General features: G+C 44.5%; 1 protein-coding gene and 1 long non-coding RNA gene across 6 annotated transcripts in view; one reads left to right on the forward strand and one right to left on the reverse strand.

Moving 5' to 3' along the window:
- wdr7 (WD repeat domain 7) overlaps nt 1-27,615 on the reverse strand; it is a 104,007-nt gene that overhangs the window by 46,428 nt on the left and 29,964 nt on the right. For 3 of the 5 annotated variants that reach the window (XM_023961066.1, XM_023961068.1, XM_023961067.1), the window contains 4 exons: nt 25,108-25,205; nt 19,987-20,118; nt 15,644-15,762; nt 14,161-14,284 (listed from right to left, as the gene is read on the reverse strand). In XM_023961066.1, the coding sequence (XP_023816834.1) occupies nt 14,161-14,284; nt 15,644-15,762; nt 19,987-20,118; nt 25,108-25,205 (473 nt within the window). The remainder of the gene's footprint in view (nt 1-14,160; nt 14,285-15,643; nt 15,763-19,986; nt 20,119-25,107; nt 25,206-27,615) is intronic. The other 2 variants (XM_023961069.1, XM_023961071.1) reach the window with 1 other exon arrangement.
- On the forward strand, nt 8,003-9,161 carry LOC110016130. Its single transcript, XR_002291417.2, has 2 exons — nt 8,003-9,026; nt 9,129-9,161. It is a non-coding gene; the product is annotated as an uncharacterized LOC110016130 (long non-coding RNA).

Consider the following 27,615-nt stretch of genomic DNA (forward strand, 5'->3'; position numbering starts at 1 on the left):
CAACGCAGAAGTGATCCGGTTACACTTGGTGCCGTTAGACCCGTCCTATCGCGGATCAGCAATCTCTGTCGCCATCACCGTCTCTGCATGATCCAGACCACCTCGCAGGCGGCTAACAGCGGCAGTTTGTAACGGTTGAACTGTTCCCTGCACATTGACTTACAGGTTTTTCAACAGCCCGTTGAATAAGGGCGCAATTTTACCTGTGCTCTGACTGACAGGTGTTGTTTTTTTTTTGTTTTGTTTTTTTTACATGCGTCGGCTTGCTTATTGTCAAGTATGTTGTTACATGGCAATCAACATTTCTGATTTTTTTTTCATGAGTTAATAAGAAACAGTTTTTTCCCCCCATTCTTTTTCTGTTTTTAAGTACTGTGGCTGCACCAACACAGCATACTTTCTGTTGAGGTGATTGATATTTGTGGGACCCTGAAACCGGAAAATATGTCTGAACAAAAGTTTACCAGTCATCAGATTTGTTCTGGTTTGGGGAGGGGTCAGCCCTTGCTTTCGTTTGGGAGGGGAAGATTTATGAGGCCCAGCAACTTTCATTGTGTCACAGAACAGTCAGAAATTTCTCCTCCTCTAATCCCTGCTGCAACTTCCACACCTGTTGCAAATGCCCCCCCCTAGTCCCACCCAAGTTATTACAGTTGAAACGCTCAGCACTGTAATTAGCGACTTGGCAAAACAGATTGGGGACAATATCACAGCAAATCTCAGTGTGATGCAGCACAACAAACCTGTCCAATCACAACCCGCCGAGAGACAACCCTCAGAACACAATGAACAGTTAAGAGTGGTGATCCAGCCGGAAGCTAAAGCACCACCGTATTTTAGGGGTGACCAAACAGATACCTTTTCTATTGATGAGTGGGAAGATATGATGAGATGTTACTTGTCCAGACTTAATTGTGGATCTCAACAAGCATTTGACTTAGTGATGTCCAGACTGATGGGCAAGGCCAGGGATGTAGTGAAAGTGTCTATGCGCTGCCATCCCACACTGAGTGATGCTGAATTGATGGATGTTGTTTTTGACATTTTGAAGCGCAACTTCAGTGAGCTAACATTCTCTGATCTTCCAATGAAGGACTTCTACAATACATTGCCATTTCTTGGTGAAGACGCAATGGATTATTGGATCCGCCTTAACAAAGCTATGGATGTTGCCATTGAGTGCCTTCGCAGGCGAGGCAGACTTGTGGAAAACCCAAGTGCTGAGGTTGTCATGATGTTTATTAACCACTGTCCTGACGCCCGCCTTGCACTGTCTTTTCAGTTAAAAGACCCTCACGAATGGACAGCAGCTGAAGTACAGAAGAAATTGGACAGCTCAGGGCTCCAGACTAACTTTTTTCACTAGGAGCACAGTGGCCCCCTAACTGAAAATTTTAGGGGCGCAACCAGAAAATTTAGGGGCGCATACCGTAAATCAACATTCTAACCAAATCTACTAATTTCCACTGTATTACTAATAAATACTTTAATAATAGATGCAGAAATTACAATGTGCTGTTCCAAATGCAGTGTCACATTTTATTCTGCACTTTTGAAGATGCAACAAGAAGGTAAACTGACAGCAGCATCACTGTCATGACAGTACAAATAAGTAAAGAAAACGGATGGAAATTTATCTTTGTGACACTAAATAGGTGCAGCCAAGATGCACAATAAGCGTGTTTGAGATCACCCAGGTGAACTCAACGCTGCGCAGATCACCTGGTGTGTGACATATATTTTTGTTTTTGCTCCAACATCAACTGTCAATCATCACAAAAATATCGCGAGAAAGGGGTGGGAGCAAGGGGCAAACCTACCCGGACACAGCTGGAAACTGAACTGACTGAAAGCTGCCCTACAGACTACAAAACAATGCATTATGGGACATGTGTCCTGATGGTTTTTGTAGTGGAGTGATTAATTAAAATAATTTAAAATACCAATTCATTAAAAAAGGCTACATACATTACAAAACATTAAAATAATCATAAAATATATAATAACACAGATCATACTAAGGGGGAGAAGAATATTAAAACTAAATTGAATGTTAAGGACAACTCCATCTTCCTGTCCTCCTTCAGTCTTGCTGCAGATTCGCTTTCATCTCACAGCCCCCCCCCCGGTCTCCCAAACGATCCAGGCGAGGTGCCGGTTCATCTCAAACACGTCTATCGTTGCATTTTCCCCACGTATTTTCAGTGAGTCTAAAACTAATGTTGTTTTTGCTCGAGCGTGTTTAAAGTTCAAGCCCCGTTAGCTGTCACGCATGTAGGTGTGGGACATTTATTCTCCTCAGCTACCCCGACTCCCGCGGGAGCGGTGTGCTGCCGTAACGGCCGTGCATAACCCTTTGATGCGCCGCCGTAACCGTAACCAAAACCCAAACCTTCCTCCGGTTCTGTGCGGCCCAGAGAAAAGTTCAGCACGGACTGCATGTATGTAAAAAATTACGAGCGAATAAATACGTTCTAAAGGAAAGTAAGGAACTTCTTAATGTGGCCCGGGGAGGGAGGGGGCTGTCAGGTTTCCTGCTTTCAAGCCCTGTCATTGTCACGCCCCCAAGAGTCATTTACTCCACTGTGATTGGTTGGTCATCTCCGTGCACGACGATGAAAAAGTGTCATTCATACAAACTGGCGGGCTGCAGTAACGTTAAACCTTCATATTAAGGCGGGGGCCGCAAAATATCATCTTGGGGGCCGCAAATAGCCTGCGGCCGCGAGTTTGAGACCCCTGCTGTACACTCTGGCACGGGTACACGAGCTGCAGGTCGGAAGAACGAATCAATAGTTCGCTTGCTCATAGCTCAGACGCACATATCAGGTTGTGATATTTGTCTCAGTTTCCTTCCCACAGATGTTTACGCGCGCTCGATTATCTCTAGGCCCCTCCCCCTACACGCATTTTAGCCACTCACAGTGGCATTCCCTATTCTTCTCACACGCAGTGGCCGCCTCACAGACAGGTATCAGGCGAGAGTGTACGTGCTCGCGTTTCATGAGTATGTGCGCGAGTGTGTGTGTCTGCCTGCGTCCGTGTGCGCTTGCGTCTCATTGATTATTTCATTGATCATTGACGTGCCCCTTCCACGTTTGATGTATAAAAAAATACGAAGGGTGGGGGAGGCAAATTTACTGGTCGCGCATGTGCGACTGGATGTAAAATTCAGTCGCACACTCTCAAATTTTGGTCGCAAAATGCGACCAATTGCTCGCAGTCTGGAGCCCTGCAGCTATTTAGGCAAAATCAAAAGCTCAGTCCCTCAGTCAAAACATGGTTTGAGTCAAACCATTCCCAGTCAGAATGCCCTGAGTTTTACCTGTCAGTCTCAGCTTGATTCTAATGCAGTCGCTTTTCCTACAAAAGATCAACACTGTCATCCTTCGCAGGTTTCACAATCAACCAATGTCAATGGCCAACATCAGTCTGTTGGTGATGTTCGAACCCCTCAACACTCAACGGTGACTGCTGATTCTGCTGCTAATACATTCATTTCTTCACAGCCCATAATTGAACATGCCACCCAACAAATGGTGAACATGTTTGATAAAGTTCTGTCACTGTGTACTTCTTCTCTTACAACTGATCGTCGGAGACAACAGCAAAATGGCCGTCCACATGGTCAGCAGAAATTTGAACATTTCCCATGCAAGGTCTGTAGTTCAAAAGACCACACTACCCACGCTCATTGCAGACTATTTAGACTATGCCTCAACTGCTTTGGTTCAGGACATGTGAAACGTGACTGTACATTGGTGGCTCAGAAACCACCAACAGTAGTTCCCTCTTCTAGCACTGATTTAAACTAGCAAGCCCATGTGAAGAGAGGGGCAGCATGGGTCACACGGGAAATACCCTCAGAAATACAGTAGACCCTTACGCAGTATATGTGAACTGTTGTGAGTCATTGTCAGACAAGAAGACTGTGATTTTTGTTGGATCACAACGAGTAGATCAGGCCTGTGAGTTGTTCTACACCCCCGTGTCTGTTGGAAACAGAGCCGTTTTGAGAGGAATGCTTGATTCAGGGAGCATGTCATGCACAATAAGTGAAGAGGCAGAAAGCAAACTACAGTCTTTTGGTGTTGTACTTACTCTCAAATCTGTCCCCGAAAATGTGGTTATGGTTGGTTGTGGTGGCCTGCTAACACGCCCAAAATGCAATTTGGATCTTGAAGTCTATGGTTTTCGATTTGAAGTGCCAACTTTTGTGGTGCCAGGACAGAGGGATGAACTGATCATTGGTACCAATGTACTCCGTCCAGTTATACAGAAGTGTGACCCAAAATATTGGGAGCTGATATCATCAAGGACTTCAGACCCAGGATGCGATGAGTTTCTCCAGCTTCTCAGTTGCACCTCACGATGGTCTGGCTCCGAGCAACCAGACAAGATTGGATCTGTGAAGTTGAGACAAGCTGTCACTTTACTGCCACAGAAGGAATATGTGGTGTGGGGGAAACTGCCATCTTCTACTCCAGTGTCACCAGGGTGCACTGTGATTGTAGAACCATCTTCAACTCGTTCAGCCCCAAAAAGCATCCTTGTTGGTCGAGTTGTGACACCCATGTGGGGTGACCACTGGATCCCAATGAAGGTTCTCAATCCCACACTCAAACCCATAACACTACGTCGAAACACCAAGATTGCTGATGTATTTTCCTGCGTAGCTGTTGAAGATATGACTTTCTATCAGGGTTTGTGCAAAAGTGTGTCTGACTTTTCAGGAGTGCCCACTGTAACACCAGATCCAACATTTGACCCCGTGAAGCTCCTTGCTGAAAGAGGTTTGGGGGACATCGATGTCCAGAGCTGTGAAGTGTCAGATGAATGTAAGAGGAAACTTGCACATCTCCTGTTGACATACCAAGATGTATTTTCCAGAGACAAACTCGACTGCGGTGAGGCTAAGGATTTTGTCCACCGCATTCATCTCACTGATGATCGTCCATTCCGCCTCCCATATCGACGCGTACCACCAGCCCATTATCAGCAGCTGCGTGAAGTGCTTTCTGACATGGAAATCAAGGGCATTATCAGTAAGTCAGTCAGCGAGTATGCTTCACCTCTAGTAATTGTCTGGAAAAAGTCAGGTGATTTAAGGATATGTACTGACTTTCGTTGGCTGAATGCCAAGACCGTCAAGGATGCTCATCCCTTGCCTCATCAGGCTGACTGCCTGGCTGCACTTGGTGGTAACATCCTTTTTAGCACCATGGATCTGACATCAGGATTTTACAACATTCCACTTCATGAGTCTGACAGACACTACACTGCTTTTACAACCCCTCTTGGTCTTTATGAATACAACCGCCTACCACAAGGTCTATGCAACAGTCCTGCTTCTTTTATGAGGATGATGCTCAGTATCTTTGGTGACCTGAACTTCTCCAAGCTCCTCTGTTACTTGGATGATCTCCTGATTTTTGCACCTACAGAAGATGAAGCCTTGATGAGATTGCAGATTGTTTTCAATCGTCTGAGAGCTAATAATCTTAAACTGTCACAGAAGAAATGTCACTTTCTTCGGAGCTCTGTGAGATTTTTGGGACATGTAATAGATGCTGATGGAGTCTCGGTTGACCAGGAAAAGATCAAGGTTATTTCTGCCTTTGTGAAGAACGATCTCATGAACCCTGATGGCTGCACCCCATCTCAGCAGAAAATCAGATCATTTCTTGGGATGGTACTGTTTTACCAACACTTTATTCCTGGTTGCTCACGTATTGCGAAACCTCTTTATGCTTTGACAGCAGGACAAAAGAGAAAAGCAAAGGGGCGTGGCAAAGCTGGAACCTATCGTACACTCACCCCTCAAGATTGGACACCTGCTTGTGAGAGAGCATTTGAGGGGCTTAAAACTGCGCTACTGAACTGTGTGATGTTGTCCCACCCGGATTTTGAGTCCCCTTCATTCTCTCAACTGACACATCTATGGATGGGTTGGGTGCTGTTTTATCCCAAGTTCCACCTGGTGAATTGAAAGCTAGGCCTGTAGCCTTTGCCAGCAAGTCCCTCAGTCGCAGTCAGACCAAATATCCTGCACACAGACTTGAGTTTTTGGCATTGAAGTGGGCAGTGTGTGATAAGTTTTCCCACTGGCTAAAAGGTCATAGCTTTACAGTTTGGACTGATAACAATCCACTAACTTACATCCTCACTAAGCCCAAACTTGATGCTTGTGAGCAGCGCTGGGTCTCTAAACTTGCCCCATACTCTTTTGACATCAAATACATTCCTGGGAAACAGAATGTAGTGGCAGATGCTTTGAGCAGAACTCCCTTTGTGACCCCATTAGCACAGCGCATTTTGGCAGAGCCATATTCTGAGCTTTTGGAACAGGTCTGTGAAATGAATGGTGATGTAGTGCAAGATTCATTTCATTTAACCTGTCAAACACAGCTGTTAGACAGTTTGTCTGTTGCCAACAATGCCGACATGTCCATGTCACAAGAGGACGTTTCGTCTGTTTTGACTTCTCTGATTGATTGGGATTCTGCTTCCAGGCAGCGTGCAACATATCTGGCTAACCCTTTGACAACACTTGAAAAAACAGACCTGAACATCTCCACTGTCTTTGACCTTGCCGACTTACGTTCTAGACAAGAACAGGATCCTGTTGTTTCAAGGGTGTCTTTCTATGTTGAACGTAAGCAGCGCCCATCAAGGCGAGAACGTTGTAATGAGAGCCGACAAACATTGAAACTACTCAAGCAATGGGAAAAACTTGCCTTTCTAAATGGTATTCTCTACAGAGTGACAAAAGATGCAATAACAAAAAAGAAGAGGTTCCAGTTTGTCGTCCCTGGTTCTTTAATAGCTGCAGTGTTGCGCGGTGTTCATGACGATGCAGGTCACCAAGGACAGCCACGAACATTATCACTTGCCCGTCAGCGGTTTTTCTGGCATGACATGGAGAAGGATGTGCGAGGGCATGTCAGGAACTGCCACAGGTGTGTCCTCAGTAAGACCCCAGAACCTTCAGTAAGAGCCCCTTTAGAGAGCATTAAGACCAGTGCTCCACTAGAACTTGTGTGCATTGACTTCTGGTCAGCAGAAGACCACAACAATAAATCACTGGATGTTCTCGTTATTACCGATCATTTCACAAAGCTTGCACATGCTTTTCCATGTCAAAATCAAACTGCTAAGTGTGTTGCCAAGAAGTTGTGGCACTGCTTCTTTTGCATTTATGGTTTTCCAGAACGTATTCACTCAGATCAGGTGGCCAATTTTGAGAGTGAACTTATGACAGAACTCCTTCAGTTGAGCGGTGTTTCTAAGTCTCGCACTTCACCTTATCACCCTATGGGTAATGGGACGACAGAGAGATTCAATCGCACTCTGGGGAGCATGTTGAGGTCTCTTCCTCCAAGATCAAAGCAAAAATGGCCACAGATGATTCAGACTCTGACATTTGTTTATAACTGCACCAGCCATGAGACCACAGGTTTTGCTCCTTTCTATCTAATGTTTGGTAGAGTCCCAAGGCTACCAGTCGACCACATGTTTAAAAGTGTTCTAAAGGACGACAACATTTGTGACTACAATGTTTATGTCAAAACACTTGTTGACGACCTGCGTTCGGCGATGCTTCATGCACAGCGCAATATTGCAAAGGAGCAAAAACATCAGTCTGACCAATATAACAAGAGAGTGAAGGGTCTGCCTCTTTCTCCAGGTGATCGGGTGCTGGTTGCAAATAAAAATGCCAGAGGCAGACGGAAACTATCAGATAGATGGGAACCCATCATCTACACAGTTGTAGCGTCTAAACCCGCAATTCACATTTACAGGATCAGGGATGCCCATGGAAATGAGCGAGTGGTGCACCGGAATCTCCTTCTTGACATCAACTTCTTACCATTGATGGTTGATATAGATAACAATGCATCCTGCTCTGTCAGTGAAACTGCAAACACTGCTCAAGAGGGCGCAGCATTATCGGTTGTGGATGCGGAGGCTGGAACAGTTGAATCTTCTTTGGCTGAGTCTCTGACCTGGCCTAGTGAGTCTGCTGATGACCGTACATCAGAGTGGGTCAGACAATTCCCCACATCTGTGCCTGACAATGTCACATCACCTGGAGTGCAATCTTGTGATGATTCAGTCCACCCTATTTCATGTCCTTCAGAGCCGCATATCGTAGAGCAACCGACAACTAGATTTGGGAGGGTTATTAAACCAGTTTGCTGGCTTATTGACTCTATGGCTCAGATAGAAATACTTTTGGACGTATGAAACATAAAGTTTTTTTTTACATGCATAGGTTTTCTGAATGCATGAAAAACTCGTGTTTGACAGAATTCCTTGTATTTTTATTTGTTTTTCTTGGATGCTTTTCTTTTTTAGTAAGGGAACCTGGAAATCTGTATTTTGTGTAGCTAAACGTTAAGGTGTAAAAGGCACCTTATAATGTCTGGAGTTTTTATTTTTGGGAGTGCTATGACTCTAGCACATCTCAGGTCTCTAACCTTTCATTATGTAGCATGTTGCTGATTTGTTTGGCTCAGTTTATTGATTCCTCAGACCAAAGTCACGTATGCTTTTGTAAATATATTTGTATTTTGTGTAATTCTAAGGGGGTGAGTGTAACAGGACGTGATCTGTTCATTTTAATTACACAAAATATTGACTGTCTCTAAGTTTCTTTCCCCCCTTGTATTCTGTGTTGGGTTTTGTAGCCCCTCCTTAATGTGTTCTTCTTCGTGGTTTTCTCTTTATAAGGTTGGCGCTTTCTTTCCCTCTCTCCTTTTTGTTTTACTGTCCAGCGGGAGAGGTGGGTGTCCTGTAATGTTAGCCATATGAATCCTCATTTTATGTTAATTATTGTGCCATATACTGTTATTATTTGGAATCTGTTATGAAAAACATAAAAACCTTTGTAGATGTTAACTGTTTATTTCAGAATAAGAATTTCCCGTTCATGTTCTGTGCTCCCTCTACCTCTCACCCTCATGTAGGAGCTAATACGGGATGCTAACACCGTAATTTCTATTTTCTTTTTGGAAAATTGCCAGGTATGTGTTAGCGGGCCCTTTTTGTTTTACTGTCCAGCGGGAGAGGAGCTAATACGGGATGCTAACACCGTAATTTCTATTTTCTTTTTGGAAAATTGCCAGATACGCAATAAACGGAGGTGGTCTCCAAGGGTGCTGATGTGTCCCGAGATCTTTTGACTTCCTAAACACAACGCAGAAGTGATCCGGTTACATATTCAAATGTATTATTTTAATAAACCATCAACGTTTGTATCTTCAGAAGACAGCGGACTCATAAACAATTGGGGCAAAATGCTCATTTTAATTAGAATTTAAATTCGTAAAATCAAAGACGTCATATCTGCCGTTTCAAAAAAAGAAAAAAGAAGAAAAAGAAAAGTAGTGAGCATGGTGTCTGAATTGCTTTTAAAATTCAGGGCACTACATAGTGCCGCACTATATATTATTTTTGTAGTTAGGGCGGGAATTCGGACACAGCCTTGTAGAATTTCTGTTTTTGGCTAATGATGTCTGGGCGCCATCTTGTCTGCAGCCAGGTGCCCTTCGTTCTGTTTTGGACACAAATCGACAACAAAAAAGAATCAAAAGTGAAGTGAAGGAATCTGGATAAAAAAGAGGAAGCAGAAAAATGGAGGGAGGCCTTTGCAACAGCAGGCTGATGAGACGAAGCGGGACAGAGAGACCAGAGCTGCTCCCTGATCAAAGCAGGAGCTGCTTCGCACATGCTCACTGTGACCCATCCAACTGGGGGTGACCAAGCATGGCTGAGAGGTTACCATGCTGCGGGTCCTGGTTTCATCAAGTGGCCATGGGAGTCGCCTCCATCCAGCCGACCCAACTCCCGGCCTGCAGCGGGACATCCACGCTCACCCCCCCAGCCCCACGGGTCGGGTTTTATTGTGTGAGAAGCAGCAGCGTTGGCAGTCTTTGTTTCTAGATGTGGTCAGTGCTCCCAGCAGCTGCTCACCAACAAACGGCTCCATGCGAGCAGGCCTCCATTAGCCCCGTCACCATGCTTCCAGCCTGCATTGTTAGGAACGCCTTTGAAGGTAGCTGGTCCACGGAGACGAAGACGCAGTTGTTGGGTTTCCTCTCATCTTCTGAGAGCAGGTCAGCTGCTCTTACTGGCTTTGTGTAGAAGCCCTTAAACAGCCGCAAAGAGCTGAAAGGTCAGCCGCCATCATGACCGGTGTCTGTGTGTGTGTGTTGGTGTGTGTGTGGAAAGCCTCGTTTCCACCGAGTGGTACGGTCCGGTACGGTATTTTGATGGTTTCCATTTAAAAAAAAAAAGGAACCAAACCGTACCATTTTTTGGGCCCATTGGTTGTAGGTCCATAGAAAAATGGACCTACAATGGCCCGGTTAGGGCGGGGCTACTGTTGAAACCCGTTGATTGGCTGAAGGTCATTATGACACAGCACCAAGAAAGCGACTGTATTCCTCTTCACCGCCTTCAGTCTTCTCTCAAACTACATTAAAAGCTTTGAGTCTACGAAGAACCACTAGCCCAGCAGGAAAAAATGAGCTGCTGCATGATCCGAATTTCCTGGACCATTCCAAACTGGACCGAACCGTACCACTCAGTGAAAACGAGGCTTTAGAGTACTTTTACATCACAACAGCCCATTGAGCTCGCTTTACAACAGGGGTGGCCAACTCCGGTCCTCAAGGGCCGATGTCCTGCAGCTTTTAGATAATTCCCTGTTTCAACACACCTGATTTTAATCAACCATCGTCATCACCAAGCTCTGCACAACTCTGTTGATGACACAGTCTTGGGGTCAGGGACACTGGCCCTCGAGGACCGGAATGGCCCACCCCTGCTTTACATAAACTGGAAAATAATTGAAGCGGACTGAACCACCTGCAGACATCACGGAGTGACAACCGCATGCTCCTAAAAAGAGCCTTCAAAGCCTCTACAACACCTTCAGCAACACGTTCAAAACAACTATTCGTGATTAATAATTGTGATCATCTAAAATGTGTTCACGAGGCCGCTGTAAAGTGGGCTTTTCTAACGTTCCTATGAGACGGTGGTCTTTGCCCAGCTTTGAGGAAAAACTCCTGATCAAATATGGCACCTCATCAAGTCATCTGCCCCCTGCTGTGTTTTTCCACATGACATGTTTTTCCTAATCTGCCATTTGCTCTTTATAAGGGAAATCTAAGAAGCTACACTTATAACGGAAATATTAATCATCCTTTAGAGCAGAGCTTAGATCAGTGTTTTTCAACCAGTGTGCCACCACACTAGTGTGCTGTGGGAAATACCCATTCACTGATGTAAAAACATTTTCCATCTCCAGGATATCAGCTCTGTGTTCATCCAAACAGGTCCTGATAAAACACTGAGTAGTTAGGAATATGAAAGATCATTAAATACTTTTTTCTTTGTGTTTATTTGATTCTTTTAAAGCCATTTTGATCAGAATGACGGTCCCGCGATTTAGCCGCAGCTTAAGCTCTGTTTTTGGAAAAGTCCCGCCCCTTTAACTGTCTCCACCAATCATTCTTGGAGTCTTAATCACACGTCATCAGTCTGACCAATCAGAAGTGGTAAAGATTTCACTTCCTTGTTCTGATTCTGCTCATAAAGTCTCTCAGTTCCATCAAAAATACCAGCTACAGCTCGTCTTTAGCGGTGTAGCTTTCCACAGAATCCGGTGTCAGACCGTGGAACAAGTGAACAAAACCACGAAGCTCAGAGAAGAGAGTCTGTCTGCCATCACTACATCTCCCATGATGCATTGGGTTAAATGACAACGTCTCAGCGTACAATGAGTCTTCCTGTTAAACGGCTTGAAACAACAACGAACACATCAACCAGTTTTTCAATCTTCTTGATGAAATCAGAGGTCAGAGGTCAACAGTTTAGTTCTCCTTCCAGGTTTGTGTTTCTCAACAGCCAAACATCCCAGAGTTTGGTCCAAGTCATCTTTCTAACTGAAACACTTTTCTAGGAACGTCTGGATTATTTTAGATGCTAAACTTAAGAAGAAGTAAGAACAACATTTAAGATACAGGATGAAGGTGAAACAGACACAATTAAACTGAATTGAAACAATTTAATCATCTAAAAAGAAATAAAACATTTTTGTTCACTTTTTGTGTAGCTACAGAAAACCTGAATATAACAGTTTTTTGTGTAAAATGTATCAAACATATTGTGATCATATAATTGTTGAAAAATTACAGTTGTCTTTGCACCAACACTTCAAAAATATTTTAATAAAACACTATTTAGAAATAATATATTTGTTTTTTTGTCAGGTCATTTAAATTGCATGTTAATAAACTTAGTTGTTTTTCTCTTAACAGGGTAAAATGTCAAATAATTTAGTAGAAAATTATTACTGAAAATTAACTTTACTTTTATTACAACTTTTAGAAAAAACAGCTGCAGCTTCCAGCTTTTTCTGCCACAATTATCACAAAAATGTACGTGAGATCATGGAGGGACTGTTCATCAATACAGACTAGGAGTTTCTCCTTTTTTCATTTTTGGATGCTGGTGTGCCGCGGGATTTTTGTCAAGGAGAAAGTGTGCCTTGGCTCAAAAGAGGTTGAAAAACACAGCTTACCCATGATTCATGGGGAAATGTGTGTGTTTTAGCGTCAGAGGCAGATCTCAGATCAGCGGGAGTTTTAGGGCCTTGTTCCGAGTACTCGAAGCGACACTTTTCCGTGATATTCCAGGCTTTCCAGGACCAGCAGGAATCATCTTACTGCCTGTTCCAGTACTGCTGTGCAGCACACAGATCAAATTCAGTGACCCTTTCACCTCCCTCGATCTCTGCATCTCTCTCAATCCCTCTGCTCCCTCCCCCTCCAAGCCCCACTTGTCCCCCGAGGTCGCCGGTCCATCACTCCTCCACCTTCCCCGCCTGTGGTACTGCTGTGGTAACACAACACTGGCCGGTGCTGGTTACCATAGCAACCGCTCCCCTGATGAATCCCCAGCATCCTCAGCAACCACAGGGTGACTCCCGAGCACATGCGCGCAGCGTTTTAGACGGCCATTTCTAGTAAAAGAAGGTGGAGATTCACCTTTCTTCCCATCAGCAGGTCTATCTATAGCCAGATGAGAGACACCGAGGAACATGTCCAGAGAAGCAGGCAGAAACAGACAGGGGGGCAAAAGATAAACAACACCATGCGTCTGTGTGCTGCTGCGCCTGCTGCCCCCCCAACACACACACACACACACAAAGAAGAATTTCTTTGTAAATGATGGTGGAAAATAAGTATTTGGTCGTCAACAAACAAGCAGGACTTCTGTCTCTCACAGACCTGAACCTTCCTCTGTAGAGGATCCTCTGTCCTCCACTGGTGACCTGTATTAATGTCACCTGTTTGAACTGGTTATCTATAGAAAGACACCTGTCCACAACCTCAAACAGTCACACTCCAAAATGACCAAAGAGCTGTCTAAGGACACCAGAAACCAAATTGTTGACCTGCACCAGACTGGAAGACTGAATCTGCAACAGGTGAGCAGCTTGGTGTGAAGAAATCACCTGTGGGGGCAATTCTTAGAACATGGAAGACGTCCAAGACCACTGAGAATCTCCCTCCATCTGGGGCTCCCCCCAAGATCTCACCCCGTAGGGTCAGAATGATCACAAGAACGGTGAGCAAAGATCCCAGAACCACACGGGGGACCTAGTGAATGAATTTTAAGTGGGAGAACTTTCCAAATTGGTGGCTGACTAAATAAATAATATCTGTCCCACTGTAAATGCTTATTTTCTGCTCATTATACAAATAAATTAATTAAAATGTATTTTTTCTGAAGTTCCAGCTGTTAGATCAGACCAGACAAGCTAGCTTTGGCTCCACAGAGGATCCCTAAGCCTTTGAGCATGTGGCCGGTTGACCACGGTTCCTTCTTGAACAAAGCGTCAGAGACGGATCGCTACAGACTACTGAGATCTAGGAAATGCTCTGACCTGGTCCTCCAACCATCACAGTTCAGTCCTTTTCTACCTCACTTACACAAATTCATGCATTCATTTCTTCTTCTCCCATCACCTTTTAGCCTAAATGTTCACTTGTTGTCTTAAATGACCCCAACACACAACTGGGTGCTACCATAAAGACATTCTGAATGTCTCATACAACAAATTCCTGCTTTTTGGCAAATACTCACGGGAGCTGACAGCATCCACGTACTGAGGCAGGTAAGGAGCCCACATGTCAATCGTGTCCTTGCGTCCCGACTGGCCGACCCTCCTCAGCTCAGCCAGCAGAAGAGCTTGTGCAGCTTCTCGAACCTGAAACCCCAAAAGAAGCCAGAGTGATCCTTCTGACAGACTGGAACCCCTACGGGGTCAAATGAGGCTCAGCTTGAAGTCAAAGACATTTTAAAAAGAAAAAAAGAAAAGCTAAAAACAGTTTTACACTTTGAAGTAAACAAGGAATTGTTAGGAATAATTAGAAATAGAATAGTTAGAAACTCCCTTTTTACTATTATTACATTTACCTACACCTTTTATTACACTAATGGTTTAAACTTAATTCACCGAGCATGTATTATCATCTTAAAATTATATTGCATCCTAAGACAGCACAACCAAGCTATTGTCCTCACAGTTTCTCCTCATCCTCCCTTTTTACTTTTTGTGTGTTCTGGTGTTTGTGCTCTGGCAAATGTCTGTGGGAACATCAGAGAGATCTGACACTTGAAGCTTTATGACCTTCAAGTATCCAGCCTGCAACAGCATGTGGGTGGGTTTTTCACACCATAGATCCACAGACCATCTTCTGAATATGTAAATGCCAGGTATATATACCAAGCCCTTTTCTGAGTGTCTTTGTTCAGACCTAGTGATCCTGTTCCTCTGTCTGTAACCCTGCGTACAAATCTGTGCTGTTTTGTGCGGAGTAAATCTTCACTGAAGCTAAGTAACTGTCTCTGAGTCTCATTCATTCATTTCTGTGTGCTGGAAACTGAAGGGAAACGAACCAACCTAATATTTTTTTATTAATACAGTCCTTTCTAGAAAATCCAGTTTCCTCACAGGAATTATTGTAGATTTAAAAAGTAAAATGGCAAATTTAAAAAATATAAATTAAAAAAATCAAAGAAATATTGAAAATTTATTTTAAAAATTGGAATTCTGAAACTTAAATGAGAAAAATGACCAAATGAAACAGTTGCTGTTTGGGATTTTCAAGTTTAGTTTTTTCTTGTCTTTCAGTTTACTGTGGGGGGGGGGGCTTTGTGCTCGTTGGAAACGGAAAAAAAAGTATAAAAAACCAAACAGGAACAATTATTTTCATTTGGCAACAGCTTCAAATAAAGTTTTTTCACATTCAAGTTTCAAATGTAAAATTTCATTTACAGTTTGTTGTGTGAACTTTCAAGTTTAAAACAAGTTTTTTATTTAGATTCAAATCTGGTTTTTCATTCGTTCAAGCTGATCCTAATTCGACCGCAAACCCTAGCATGGTTCTCATTTTCACTACACTGCAGCACTGCTAAAATCCCCTGAATGGACTTAGCTGGTTGTTTTAATAAAGTGCAAATCCGCGGTGAGGTTCATTTCTTTGAGTGTTTTTTTTTCCCCAGAAATCCCTCCAAAGCGTAGAAAGAGGCTCTGGCTGGCGGTCCAGGGGGAAGAAGAGCGTACCTCCAGACAGCGGTCCTGCCAGCGCCGCGCCAACATCTCAAGCAGAGGTGGTCTGAACTTGTCCAGGCCAAGAAGATCAGGAAGCATCACACAGTGCATGGCGGCCAGTTGGCTCCATCCTGCGTGCACACACACACACACACACACACACAGACAAAGAGTCAGCAAAGGCTGCTGGGAAAAGACGGTTTCTTTGCCTCACTGCTGTCACGTGAAAACACGGTTTTAGCTCCAACAACAGCACAAAAACAGATGCGCTGACCCTCTTAACATCACACAGCCATGTTGATGTTCTTAGGTCAGGCATGGAAACAACTGAAATAAAGTCATGCTTCCTTTCAGAATAAGATGTTTAAATATGACAGCAGTGACTCTTTCTGTCTCACACATGGATTCTCTGCCCTTTGAGGTCCTCACATGAGACCAACAGGTGTAAACAGGATGGGGTTAAAACAAACATCTTAACACAGTCTTGGTTAGTGTGAATCACATCCACCACTACTAACCACAGTCTGGGTATGTTTGATGGCAGTTACCGACAGCATGGTCAGGTGAACCCAGACAACACCTGATGATGGCCTCGTCCATTTCAGTGTCTTGAATTCATTCAAATGTCCTGCGGCTCCAGCCTTTCTATGGCAAACCAAATCAACGCAGCCGCATCCAGTCACTTCGACATGGATGCTTCCAGCTGCCACACCGTGAGAAGGAAACGGCTTGGCGTTCCTTTGGAGGGTTTTCTATTGGGCCAAAGTTTGGCCAAATGGTCACTTGTTGGGCCTCTAAAAGAAAATTCACATTTGCTGTTTCTGAACACAAGACAAGCACAGCGTTCACATATATTAGTCAAATATATGTGTTTTCCTAACGTGTGTGTGTGTGTTAACACACCTTTGTGATGGACACTGAATGGCATTTAGCCAGGAAAGAAATTTCACTCAAATTTCTTTGCCCCACATGAACTTACCTCCTCCAGAGGGCAAAAGTCAGAAACCCCAGAGGCTGGAAGACTCTGTAACAAGCCTTTGCAGAGGTTGACGGATAGCCTTTGATAAAACTCCAGCTGTTGATTATCACTAGGTTACCTTTTCAAAAACGTTGGGACAAAAAGGACATTTTCCCAAACCATTTCAGAAAAGTGGTAATTAAGGGCAGTTCAGCACCTTCACCTGACATGGTTTTCCAAATAGAATTAAAAAAATTATATTTTGGCATCGTCCGCATATGAAATTTTAGTTTTTCGGGATCCATGCATGATATGAATCGTCAATGCATTCGCCGATGTGCGCAGATGTCCGGCGAGCCGATGACGGGTCTTTATGTGAATTCGGTTTTGAGCTGTTCAAAAGTGTTGGTTTGTTTAGGATTACGCGGTTGTGTGTGAATTTTTGCGAGATGCGTACACAAATCCGTGTCTTTCCACGACCGTTCTACATATGTCTAACGGGCTTTTCACGCACGTTCCACTGACGTGTAACTTTTATATCGTGTATTCGGTGCACAAATCGCGTCCAAATTACGAAAGTAAAAGGTTAATGGTTGACAGAAAGTATAAATCGACCAATCTCTCACGCACGTCCGTCCCTAGCAGCTGACAGAACCGGTGTGGACCCGGAGAATCAACCGCTTGATTAAAACAAAGCATCCGCGGCGGGAGCTGACCATGGTCCTGAAGCACATGTGGTTTATGCTCAATGCTCTGAATGTAGCCAGTTTAACTCGTGCTGGTTTGCGGCGCCTTCCGTCCGTGAAACCAGGGTTCGACTGCGGGCTGCTCCCTGTTCCCTTCTCTACTTCTGTGCCGGTCCCAAGCCCGGTTGCTTTGAGAGGGTTGCGTCAGGAAGGGCATCCGGCGTAAAACATTGCCAAGTTTACTGTGGCGACCCCTGATGGGAAAAGCCGAAAGAGAAGCTCTGAATGTCTGAATGTCAAAGTGAAGAAATTCAATGAAGTGCAGGTTTACGTGTTCTTTTAGTCATACACCTTCCCTGGCTTTAGCGTGGTTCATTCGTAATGCATCTGCAAAACATTTTCACTTTTCCCAAGTATTTTACTGTAAGACTAGTTTTCCTCCGTGCAATATGCATAAAATGTACAGAGCAGTGCAGCGTGACACAGCCTTTAGCGAGTAGGGTGAATATCAGGGAACTTCTGTTCCGCGTTTTTTGTGTAACTCTGTGACCCACCCACCGCCACCGCCACACTCTTCTTACACGCCCTTCACGTTCCCCCTCTTCCACTGGCTCTGAAATGGAGGAAAATGTACAAATAAAAGGAAATAAGAAATAAAACTAAATTTTGCCTCAAATAGAAAAGGGCTTCATGCAAATATGCAGCAAAAACTGAATCTTCAGAATTAAAAGAGACCCTGAAGGGTCAAAAAGGGTCACAGTCAGAAAGACAAACGAAGCAGATGAAACACAAGCATCAGTAAAGTGAACCAGACTTGTTCACTCTAGAGTGTTACCAACTGAAGAAACACAACCTAATAGTGATTCCAAATTGGTTTCCAAGTGTCCCAACGTTTTTGAAGCCGAGCATTCCCAAAACAAATCCGCGTGTTGACGATCTGAAGAGTCATCAGTCAACCTCTCCTTCAGGCTGTGCTGTAGGGGTTTCACTGTCTTGCAGAAACCTGAAACACTTCACAACCACAAATGGAAAGTACGCATTTTCCCCCAAAAAAAGTTCAATCCATTTTTAGCCTTTCATCATTTAACGGTTTGGATGCTGGAAAAAGGAAAATAAGTCCATCCAAAGGCAAAAAGGGATTTTTTTTAAATGTGTAAGTAGCCTTAACATCTCCTGATAAAGACTCTATAATACAGAAATCCATCCGCTGCTGCTAATTTACCACTAAGACACGAGTTTATGATTGAAGTCTGCTTTGTTTCTCTGGTTTATGCAATTATTGCACATTTATTTTGCTATTACAGTACTTTATTATTTTACTAAATAAACCTGCGTTTCAGCAGATCTGAGGCTTAAGCTGCTAACTTTAAAAAACTATATTTTATTTTTTTCAATGTAGTTGAACAAAAGGATCTAGACAATTGCAGATTAAACCAAATGAAAAAAGAAACTGTGCAGAGTGGAATCCTTTTCACAGAGACAACAAAAGGTCACAGATAAATGTGGTTTCTGCAGGGCAGTGCTGTTTTTGGAAAAACCTACATTCTGCACGTTTGCTGGTGTGGGGAATGAGTGACACGCTTTTTTTCAGGAAGTGAGTCTCTGTGTGCATGCTTGCTGCTTCTTCAATGTGAAAACCAGCGATGAGACCAGATCAGATTTACTCTAATCCGACGGCTAAAAGCACTTCCTCATCCCAACAGGAACCAGACCGTGTTTTGTGACGCGTTTGGATGCATAAATGAGGCAACGCGCCTCCGCTGGAAAAGTCAAGATCCTGTAAAAAAGAAAAGATCAGTTTGTGAAAATGTTAAAAATAAAAATCTAAAAGACGCTTTAAGGGGAAAGACGGGAAAATGGTGAGACTCTCGTATAGAATCTCAGTTACCATTCAAACCATTTTAACATGTATTCTCCAACAATGTACAGACTACAGGCATAGATTGTTGTACTGCTGGCAAAAATAAGTGTTCAGCCGTTGGCGTCTGGGATTTGAACCGTCTTCTTGGTTTTGTCGGTACTACTTTTGAAGACAAACATGGTTGAAAAAGCAAGCATGCAAACAGCACAGAGACACTGAGGCACCTGGACTTAGAGACTCAGAGGCCGACGGCGAGGACAGGACAACACTGCCACGCAGTGAAAAAGGAAAAGAAAGAATCATCAACACTCAGATCCAACTTGCACGTTTCAGCAAAGTGAACAGTTTTGCAGACAACACAACCCTTTGAGGAGGGACGATCAAATCCATTGGTGAGGTTTTCAATCCAAACATTTGGTGAAACTGCAAGTTGTATGAAGTGCAGAAATACAATGAATCAACAGCAGAGCTTTGGACTGTAAGGGAACCAAACTCAACTTTAGGACAGACACACAACATTGCAGGAGGAAGAAAAAAAGGACAAAGACTGGAGGCAGAAAACTAAACATGACTGATGCAAGAGAGGAGAAACAAGGAGATCCGGGAGGGAGGGGAAGGCTGGTGGATAGGGGGGAGCAGAGAGCTGGGAGGAATTATGAGGACAAACAACAAGGCTGAACAAATAAATCTAAGTGTGTTCAGAAGACAATGATTTGGAAGGACTAAAGGAGAGGAGAAAAGACAAAACGGAGCGAGGAGTAAAGAAGATCTCAGGAGCAGAAAATCCTCCAGTTAGGAGAAAAAAATCTAAATATGTCTGCTATGTCTTTCCCTACAGATCAGCGTGTACCTTCATTGACTGAGGGGATGTTATGAGAAGCTGGGTGGGGGCTTGGGGAGCCAGGGGCCCCCTGAGAAAGGCCCCCAGGAGCCCCCAGAGCCCCAGCAGTGGCAGCAGTGCTGGTGTTGGCAGCTAGAGCAGCTTGTAAAGAAAAGGAGAGAAATAGTCAAGAAGAAAGAACAGGTTAGAGTGACACAATCCCACCGTGAATGAGGAGACGACAGTCAGGCAGAGGAAAAGAAAGGAGCTCAAACCAAAGGAGGGATTCAAAAAGCCACACATTTCACTTTGGCGAGTTTCAGCGCAGACACAGAGGGGCTTTCTTTCACAAACATCCCTTCACTCACAACCTCTTCCGCTTTACGCTTGACTCCAACAAACCCGCAGGTGGACAAGCGTCACGTCCAACAACCAACCTTTTCCAAACGGAAGCACATGCAGGAGGAATGTCACAGAAACGAAGGAAATGCACAAAAAAGCAGTAAACTATTCACATTTGGACACAACAAAACATTCAAGACCTTCACCAAGGAAGATGAAAATACAGATGAGAACTATCTGCAAGAGCTGACAAGAACAAAAACCTAAGATAAATATGCAGGAAGTGACGTAAAAAAGATGAACAAACATCACTGGAGCAGAGAGAAAAAAACATTTGAGAAGAAAACAAAGAACAGAAGCAGGAATCATGACAGGCACTGATTCAGAACGTAAACGAGACGAAAACCAAAAGATAATGCAGTGAAGACAAAAGTCTGAACCACTGACTGTATATGAGAACTGGACTGAGAGGCCCCTCCCCCCTGGTGGTTCAAACAGGAAGTCCCCACTGGCTTCAAGAAGCCAAAAAAAAGAGCTGTACCTCAGTCGTTCTATTGGTCAGAATAACAGTTCTTGATCTGTTACCATGTTCTTAATAATCCTTATTTTTTAAATATTTTTCTGTAGTTTGTATTATTCAGGTTATAAACTGACCAATCAGACGCCTCCACAAAAATAGGTGGCCTCTTGTCTTACATTCAGAATGTTTGATTTCGCTTTCAATTGGTAGGGGTGTGGCCTTTAGCAAGCTCACTCCTGATTGGAGAGAGCCAAAGAAACTCAGACCGACTCGGACCAACCCCCGTTTGCAGACGATTTTCGGTTCCGGCGTGGCGACTGCCGCATGGCGAAAAGACAGCGAGTGAATTGAAGTCGTTTGGTTGGAACCAGAAAGTAAACCGTTTTATATGGATGACATCCGGCTCTCTGTCCAGCTCTCCGATTCTGCCGATGGTCTGAACCAATCTGGTTTGTGAAAAGAGTTGGTGTGACAAAAAAACAAACAAACAAACAAACAAACAAATGGGTGTTTGGTGTGTTTTACTGTGAAAAAAAAACATCTTTATTCTTTAAAGAAAACCAAATGTCAGCACAGAGGAAGCACACGCGCACCAAAACTGTTCCATCAGCCAACGATGAAGAACAGAGAAACTAAAGCCACATTTAAAAAACTCCTTCACACTGAGGACTTAAAAAAATAAATAAAAATACACTGAACTTTGCTGTGGCTGTAGAACGCAGCCAGGAAGGAGGGCAGAAGCTCATCAATATAAAACTGAAGTTCTCAAAATGAGGATCAAATTTTTACCGAGCCTTTCACGCTGATTCTATGAGCGTCCAGAGATTATTTCTTTCCACCTCCGTACATAAATCACCTTCCCATCACGTCGTTTGGCTTTTCAATAAAAAATTGTGTTTGTTATTCCATAAGTAATGGATAACGGGCAACGAAGTGCGCATTGTCAGAAATGAACGCACAACGTGGAGGCCGGTTCAGGCTTTGTGCGTTAATTTCCGATGATGCACACTTCGAAGGCCAATAACCCGCTTATACCGTGGTCACTTTCAAAAGAAATAAATAGTAACCAGTTTTTAGTCCTTTATTCTTCTTAGTTTTCCAATATGGATCCCTTTTTTCCCAAAAAGCGGACTATTTGCTGCGTGGCGCTGCCCCTTTGCCAGCTCAGCCGGCGTGGACCTCGACTGAAGCGGCAAAGGAAAGCAAAATCTACGCTGATGATCACGATGTGTTAAATAAAGCATCAGATCAGAGAGAAAGTTCACATCTAACCGCTTGTTTCTGTCCAGATGATGAAGATAGAGTTTGTTTTAAAGAAGCAGAGCAGTGATACGGAACATTTAAGATATGTGACCAGAACTACTTTTTTAGGCGTGCGGTTATCACTGTGGGGTTTGACTTTGTGATACACACCCAGCAGCCAATCAGAATCAAGTATTCACCCGGACCATGGTATAAAGAGAAGTTAAGGACGATGGGAGTCAAACTGAAACATGTAGGCTGTTACAGGAACGAGATAAAGAAGGGCGTCCTCAAACCTTCCACTGCCGACTGACACCAACTATCCAACCAGAAGCCCCGTCAGCCAAAGGCGGGATGATGACATCAGAAGAGATGATATAATAATGAGAGCAGCAGTGTGCAGCCTGCTGCCCTGAATGCGACCAGGTAATAACACTTTAGCAACTGCAGTGGGAAGGAATCATTCTTTCATGAAATATTCATAATCCTGCAGAAAAGCTCAGTTTTATCACATCTCGAGTGTTCCTTTTAGCGCCGACAACCTCCGTCAAACAGCAAGCAGAAAACACTAAGCTGCAGATAAAGTAGCCATTGTTGCAAACGCTCCTGGGGGAAAGGCAGAGAAAGCAGATTTCTGCCTCGGCGTGGACGCAGTTGGAAAACTCCTGCTCGCCTTTCTAATCTGGCCGTTTGGCACTATATTAGAGGGGCCTCCTCATTCATTTCCATGTGAAAGGAGACAGGGGGGCGGGGTCAATGGCGCTCTCCTGCACAAAGCCCGTCGCACACGCAGCCAAGGAGCGGCCGGCTGAGCAGAGGTCACGGCCCAGCGTTCCCCCTGAACGCGGCTGAATAGGCGTGTGGTATGAATAAGTCCGCACGCTTGTCATGCTTGGCCTCCATTAAGGCGTGACAAAAGCACCAAGAACCCCCGCCTCCGCCCAGCGCCCGAGGGTGCCACTTATGCGGCGTGTGCGCGTTTGCGGCTTGTTAGGGGTGGGGTGGGCGGTGGCGTGTGGCTGTGGAGCGGGCAGATGGTGACAGCTGGTTAAAACATCCCCCTACAGTGAAGCAGAGCCGCTTCCTGGCCCCAAAGAAAGACTCAACACGACTGCGTTTTAGCCCTCGCTGAGCAGAATCTACTCGCATGCCTCCTTTCATTTCCAGCTCCGGGTCTGGGGGAGCGATGCTCCTGAAACCGCCGGGAGAACACGCTTCTGAGGCGGGCAGGGAACCGTCTGCTTTAAGGGAGCTCTCTTTTTCCCCTCCAACATCCTCCATGGCTGGGGGTTTACGTCCCCCACAGACTCGAACCTGCAACTCACTCCTGCAGCTGTTCTGGATGTGGAGCTGAAACTCCCCTTTCAGGTTCCGTTACCTGGCTGCCTCCAGCCTGACACGCCCCTCACACCTGCCTCGGTGGTACGTGGACGTGATTGGTCCACGCGATCACATGACTCGTCCTGAAATGACGACGATGCTCCATTCCAGCAGGCGATCCGACGCTCTTCAGCGTGCGACACTACGCTGCACTGTTTCCTCAGCCCCCCTCCCATGACAATGGTGTTTTTAACATGTTATTGTGGCATTTCTCTAATGATGGGAGCCATATATATCCAAAAATTTAAAATTAAAACCACATTTCTACCCATTTCCTCATTGTTTTCCTGTTTCTCTTTCTTTATTCTAGTATCTTCCTCCATTTTTTGTCGCTTAACTCCTCCTACAATGTTTCATTTATTTTAACCATTCAACTATTCAAATGTTCAGCTCTTTCAGCTTTTTCCTGCTGTGACTTTTGCTCCTTCAAATCCTTGAACTTTTCCAGATATTCCAGGATTTAAGCCTCCATTGAAATACATGGGGAATCCTTGGTGCACGAGCTCGCTGGTTCGATACCCGGCTCTGGCATTTTTCCCAAATATATTTTTTGTTATTGTGCTGTTTTCAATTTATTAATAGTTAAGTTGGATCATTTCTTTATTTATTTTTATATTATTATAATTACCCTTTAATTTTCATTTTCATCTGCAATATAGCATCAACCCCGCAGCTTCTTCTAGTTAAAATTCTTTCCAATCAGCAGCAGATAGAAAATGCAGTTTGAAAAAGATCTTATTTGCTGCATAGAAAATACGCCACCAGTTCCCTGCTCCACGCCAACGGTCCGGCCCACAACTCAGAGGTGAATTTCTGAGAAACTCCTGCCGCTTCAAGAAAACGACAAGTTTTTGGATTTTGGCAAACATGACAGCATCACAGACCACTATGAAGGCTTCGCCGGTGGATCCATAGATGATCGGAGTGAGTCTCACCTGTACAAATACCCCAGTCCTACCTGCTGATGATTATCAGGTGTGATGACAGTCACCAGGATTGGTCAGAGGACGAGCAGCACAGCGAGCCTGAGGCCTGCATTTGGACACCTGTCCTCTGAAGGCAGCAGAGACGTCCCGGTTCCCTGAGCTCAGATTGAAGAGCTTCAGGTAAACACCGGTCTGAGCGAGCCACATCTCCAACGTGGACCCAGCTTCCCAAAACCAACCAGAGCCACTCGTTTGGATTTAAGTGTGTGTGTGTCACTCAAGTGTGGACCCAGCAGAGAAGCAGAACCACAAAGGAACATTTGATGTTTTTGGGGCCGTCCGTCATTTCAACAAGAGTTGGATTCTCTGGACCAAAGGAGCCTGAAAGCCCACATTCTGGGGGTAAACTGGACGAGCTGACAACGCCGGAGCGAGCGGCGTGTCACGAGGACAGGAGGCAAGGCCTCCTGTCCTCGTGACACGCCGCTCGCTGCGTTCAAAGGTTTAAAGTCCATAAACTGCAACCCCATGTCAAACACCAGAACGGCGCTTTGAAGAGCCGCTGACCCGGGAAACAACAGCAGCTTCCTCCTGTGATGCGTTTGGTTTATTCTCTTGAACCCTCCGTGGGGCTTATTGCCAGTGGGCTGCATGATCAACCCTCCCACCCCCACCCCCTTCATCCCTATCTGTTGGGCCCCAAGAGCATTCAAAATGAGCTCTCCCTCCTTTTGTAGTTACCTTGTTTGATCTGGGCCTGTAGCGCCGGGTTGGAGGGCTGGGCGGGGGCGGCGGGCGTCCTCCGAGGACTCTCCGGGGTTCCTCCTGGTCTGGGAGGCCTGGAGGGGGAATCACAAAGACGAGGGAGGCATCAAATATTTAAAAAGGGGCAGGGAGGAGAGAGGAGGGTCAGCGCAAACACACAGAGGCCAAGCGCCAAAGTGAAGGAGAGACGGGCGGCGTTCACGGGGAGCGGGAGGGCTCGCCAACGACGGACGGCGTGCTCGTCGGGCTCCGGCTCATCAAGTTCTACTGGAAGACTGACAAACCAGAGGCGTCTGAACCTTCAGACTCTCAAACTTTCAACTCTACAGTCAATAGGGTGATCGATGAAACACAGACACGTTCATCAAAATGGAAAAAGGTTCCAACGCTGGTCACAAAACAATGACGTCCAATGGAACCGGGACGGAACGGCGGGTCTCCTAAAGGTGCACCGGGGCCAAAGTGTCGCTTTCATTCCCACATTGGAAGCCACAAAAGGCCTAAGATAGAGGCTGTGTTAGTCATGCTTCACTCTCAGAAAGGTTTGCACCTGTTCCATTATGCTATTCATTTCAGGGATAGCTTTCCAGACACACGAGCAAAAAAACGGCTGCAGAGCAGAAGAAACAGAACCAGATCCAGAAAAATGAACAGAAGCTAAATGGCTTCACATCTCATCTGTTCTGTTAAATTTAGTTTTTTTCTCTTTAGCTGCATTTTCTGTGCCAATCCTTTGCATTTATCATCCTTCAGAACAGAGATACCTTTCAGGTCGGAACAGCTTTTGACATGTAAAAAATGACCTCTGTGACATGAAACCACTTTAAGATTTAACACTGCAGTAAATAAGATATGATTGTATTTTTGTTTCTTTTCTCTAATTGTAAACAAGAACTCATGCAGGTTTGTGGTGAATTAATTAACTAGATTTATACCACGGACCGGGTGAATACTCGATTCTGATTGGCTGCTGGGTGTGCATTAAAAAGTGACATACCACAGGATAACCACACGGTGGAAAAAATAAGTTCTGGTCACTATTTGTTAATCGATCCAAATTGGAAAAAAACAAGAATTAAAGACTAAAAACTGGTTACTATTTATTTCTTTTGTAAGTGACCATGGTACAAGCGCACTTCGCGGAAGGCATTAAAAAGTGATACTGCATACTTCGAAGGCCCTTAACCCTTAATTTAATTGGAACTTTTTCTTTGTGTTATCTGCAAAGCTGTGCTGCATAAACTATCAGAGAAAAAGGTTGACAAACCTGTTAAATAAAGTTTCAGTGCAGGCCGTGAATATTCTAAAAAGAGTTAGGGTCAGAAGTGGTTTCCTTCACGGAGCTCGGATGCGCCTCACGAGGAGCTCGTTAGTGAAGGAAACCGTCTGGATGCTGCGATGAAAACCTAACACCAAAGTTCCAGTTCGTTTTCAACTCCCACACACAGAAAGACCTTCTCCTCCGAATGAATTTCAGATGTGGACATGAAAAAACCAACAACCAAAACAGCGTCAAATATTCACAGCTTCTGGTCTGGAGGCTGAACAGGAAACAGAGCAGAAACGTGGGGCGTGTGTCCAGACGGACGGACGCCGCTGCGGTGTTTGTGAAGGGCTTTCATGGAGTTCTTCCACCACAACCAAATCCAACCGTTTAAACATTACAAACAAAACCTGCCGATCCAATGGACGACGGTTGACAGGAGCCAGAATCTGGTCTGATATCAACATCTAAATAAATTACTGCTCATCAAAGATCACAAGTCCTAAACTTGTGTCTACAACATTTGATTCTTTTGTCTCTGTCAGAACACAAACAACAAAACCAATGACAAGACGGAGAATTTCTTCTCGCGTAGCCGGTGAGGACGTAGCTTGATAACTTTAGGGAGGACAATGCAGAGGCCCACGCAGTAACGTGGCTTTATCCTAGAAGAGTCCCTGCAGTCCTATTTGGAGCATCACATAAAAATACAAAAACCAGAACGAGCTCTTGAGCTTCTAGAAATCTTTTGGGGCGAGAATGTAATTACCACACAAAGACGCAACATCTTCACTAGTGTGAAAAGGAAATGCTGCACCACAAACAACAAGCCAAGGTTACCTTCAGACCTGGAGCAGACGTGGAAGTGGAAACTCGATCATTTTGAGTGAAGAAAAAGTCATTTTGAGTCTAAACATTTGTTTTGGTTTCATTTTTCTGATGGGAATATATTTGGGGCTCATGCAGCTTGGAGGTTTCTAGTTTAAACTTAGAAAAAAGGAAAACAAATCTCAAGTTTATTGATGCGACTAATGTGTCTGCATGTGTATGCTGCATGATGCAAAGAAGCCCTGGATCTGCTGTGGATGTAAAACTTTAAGCCAAACACTAGACGGTGAGCTTTGCGCCGCGCTGAACTGACTTTAAACGCATTAGAAGGTTGAGCTTAACAGAGGATAAGCCAAAAACAGACGCTTAGTGCAGATTAGTAACCTGTTTAA

Source organism: Oryzias latipes, chromosome 12 (assembly GCF_002234675.1).
Source record: "Oryzias latipes chromosome 12, ASM223467v1".
NCBI lineage: Eukaryota > Metazoa > Chordata > Actinopteri > Beloniformes > Adrianichthyidae > Oryzias > Oryzias latipes.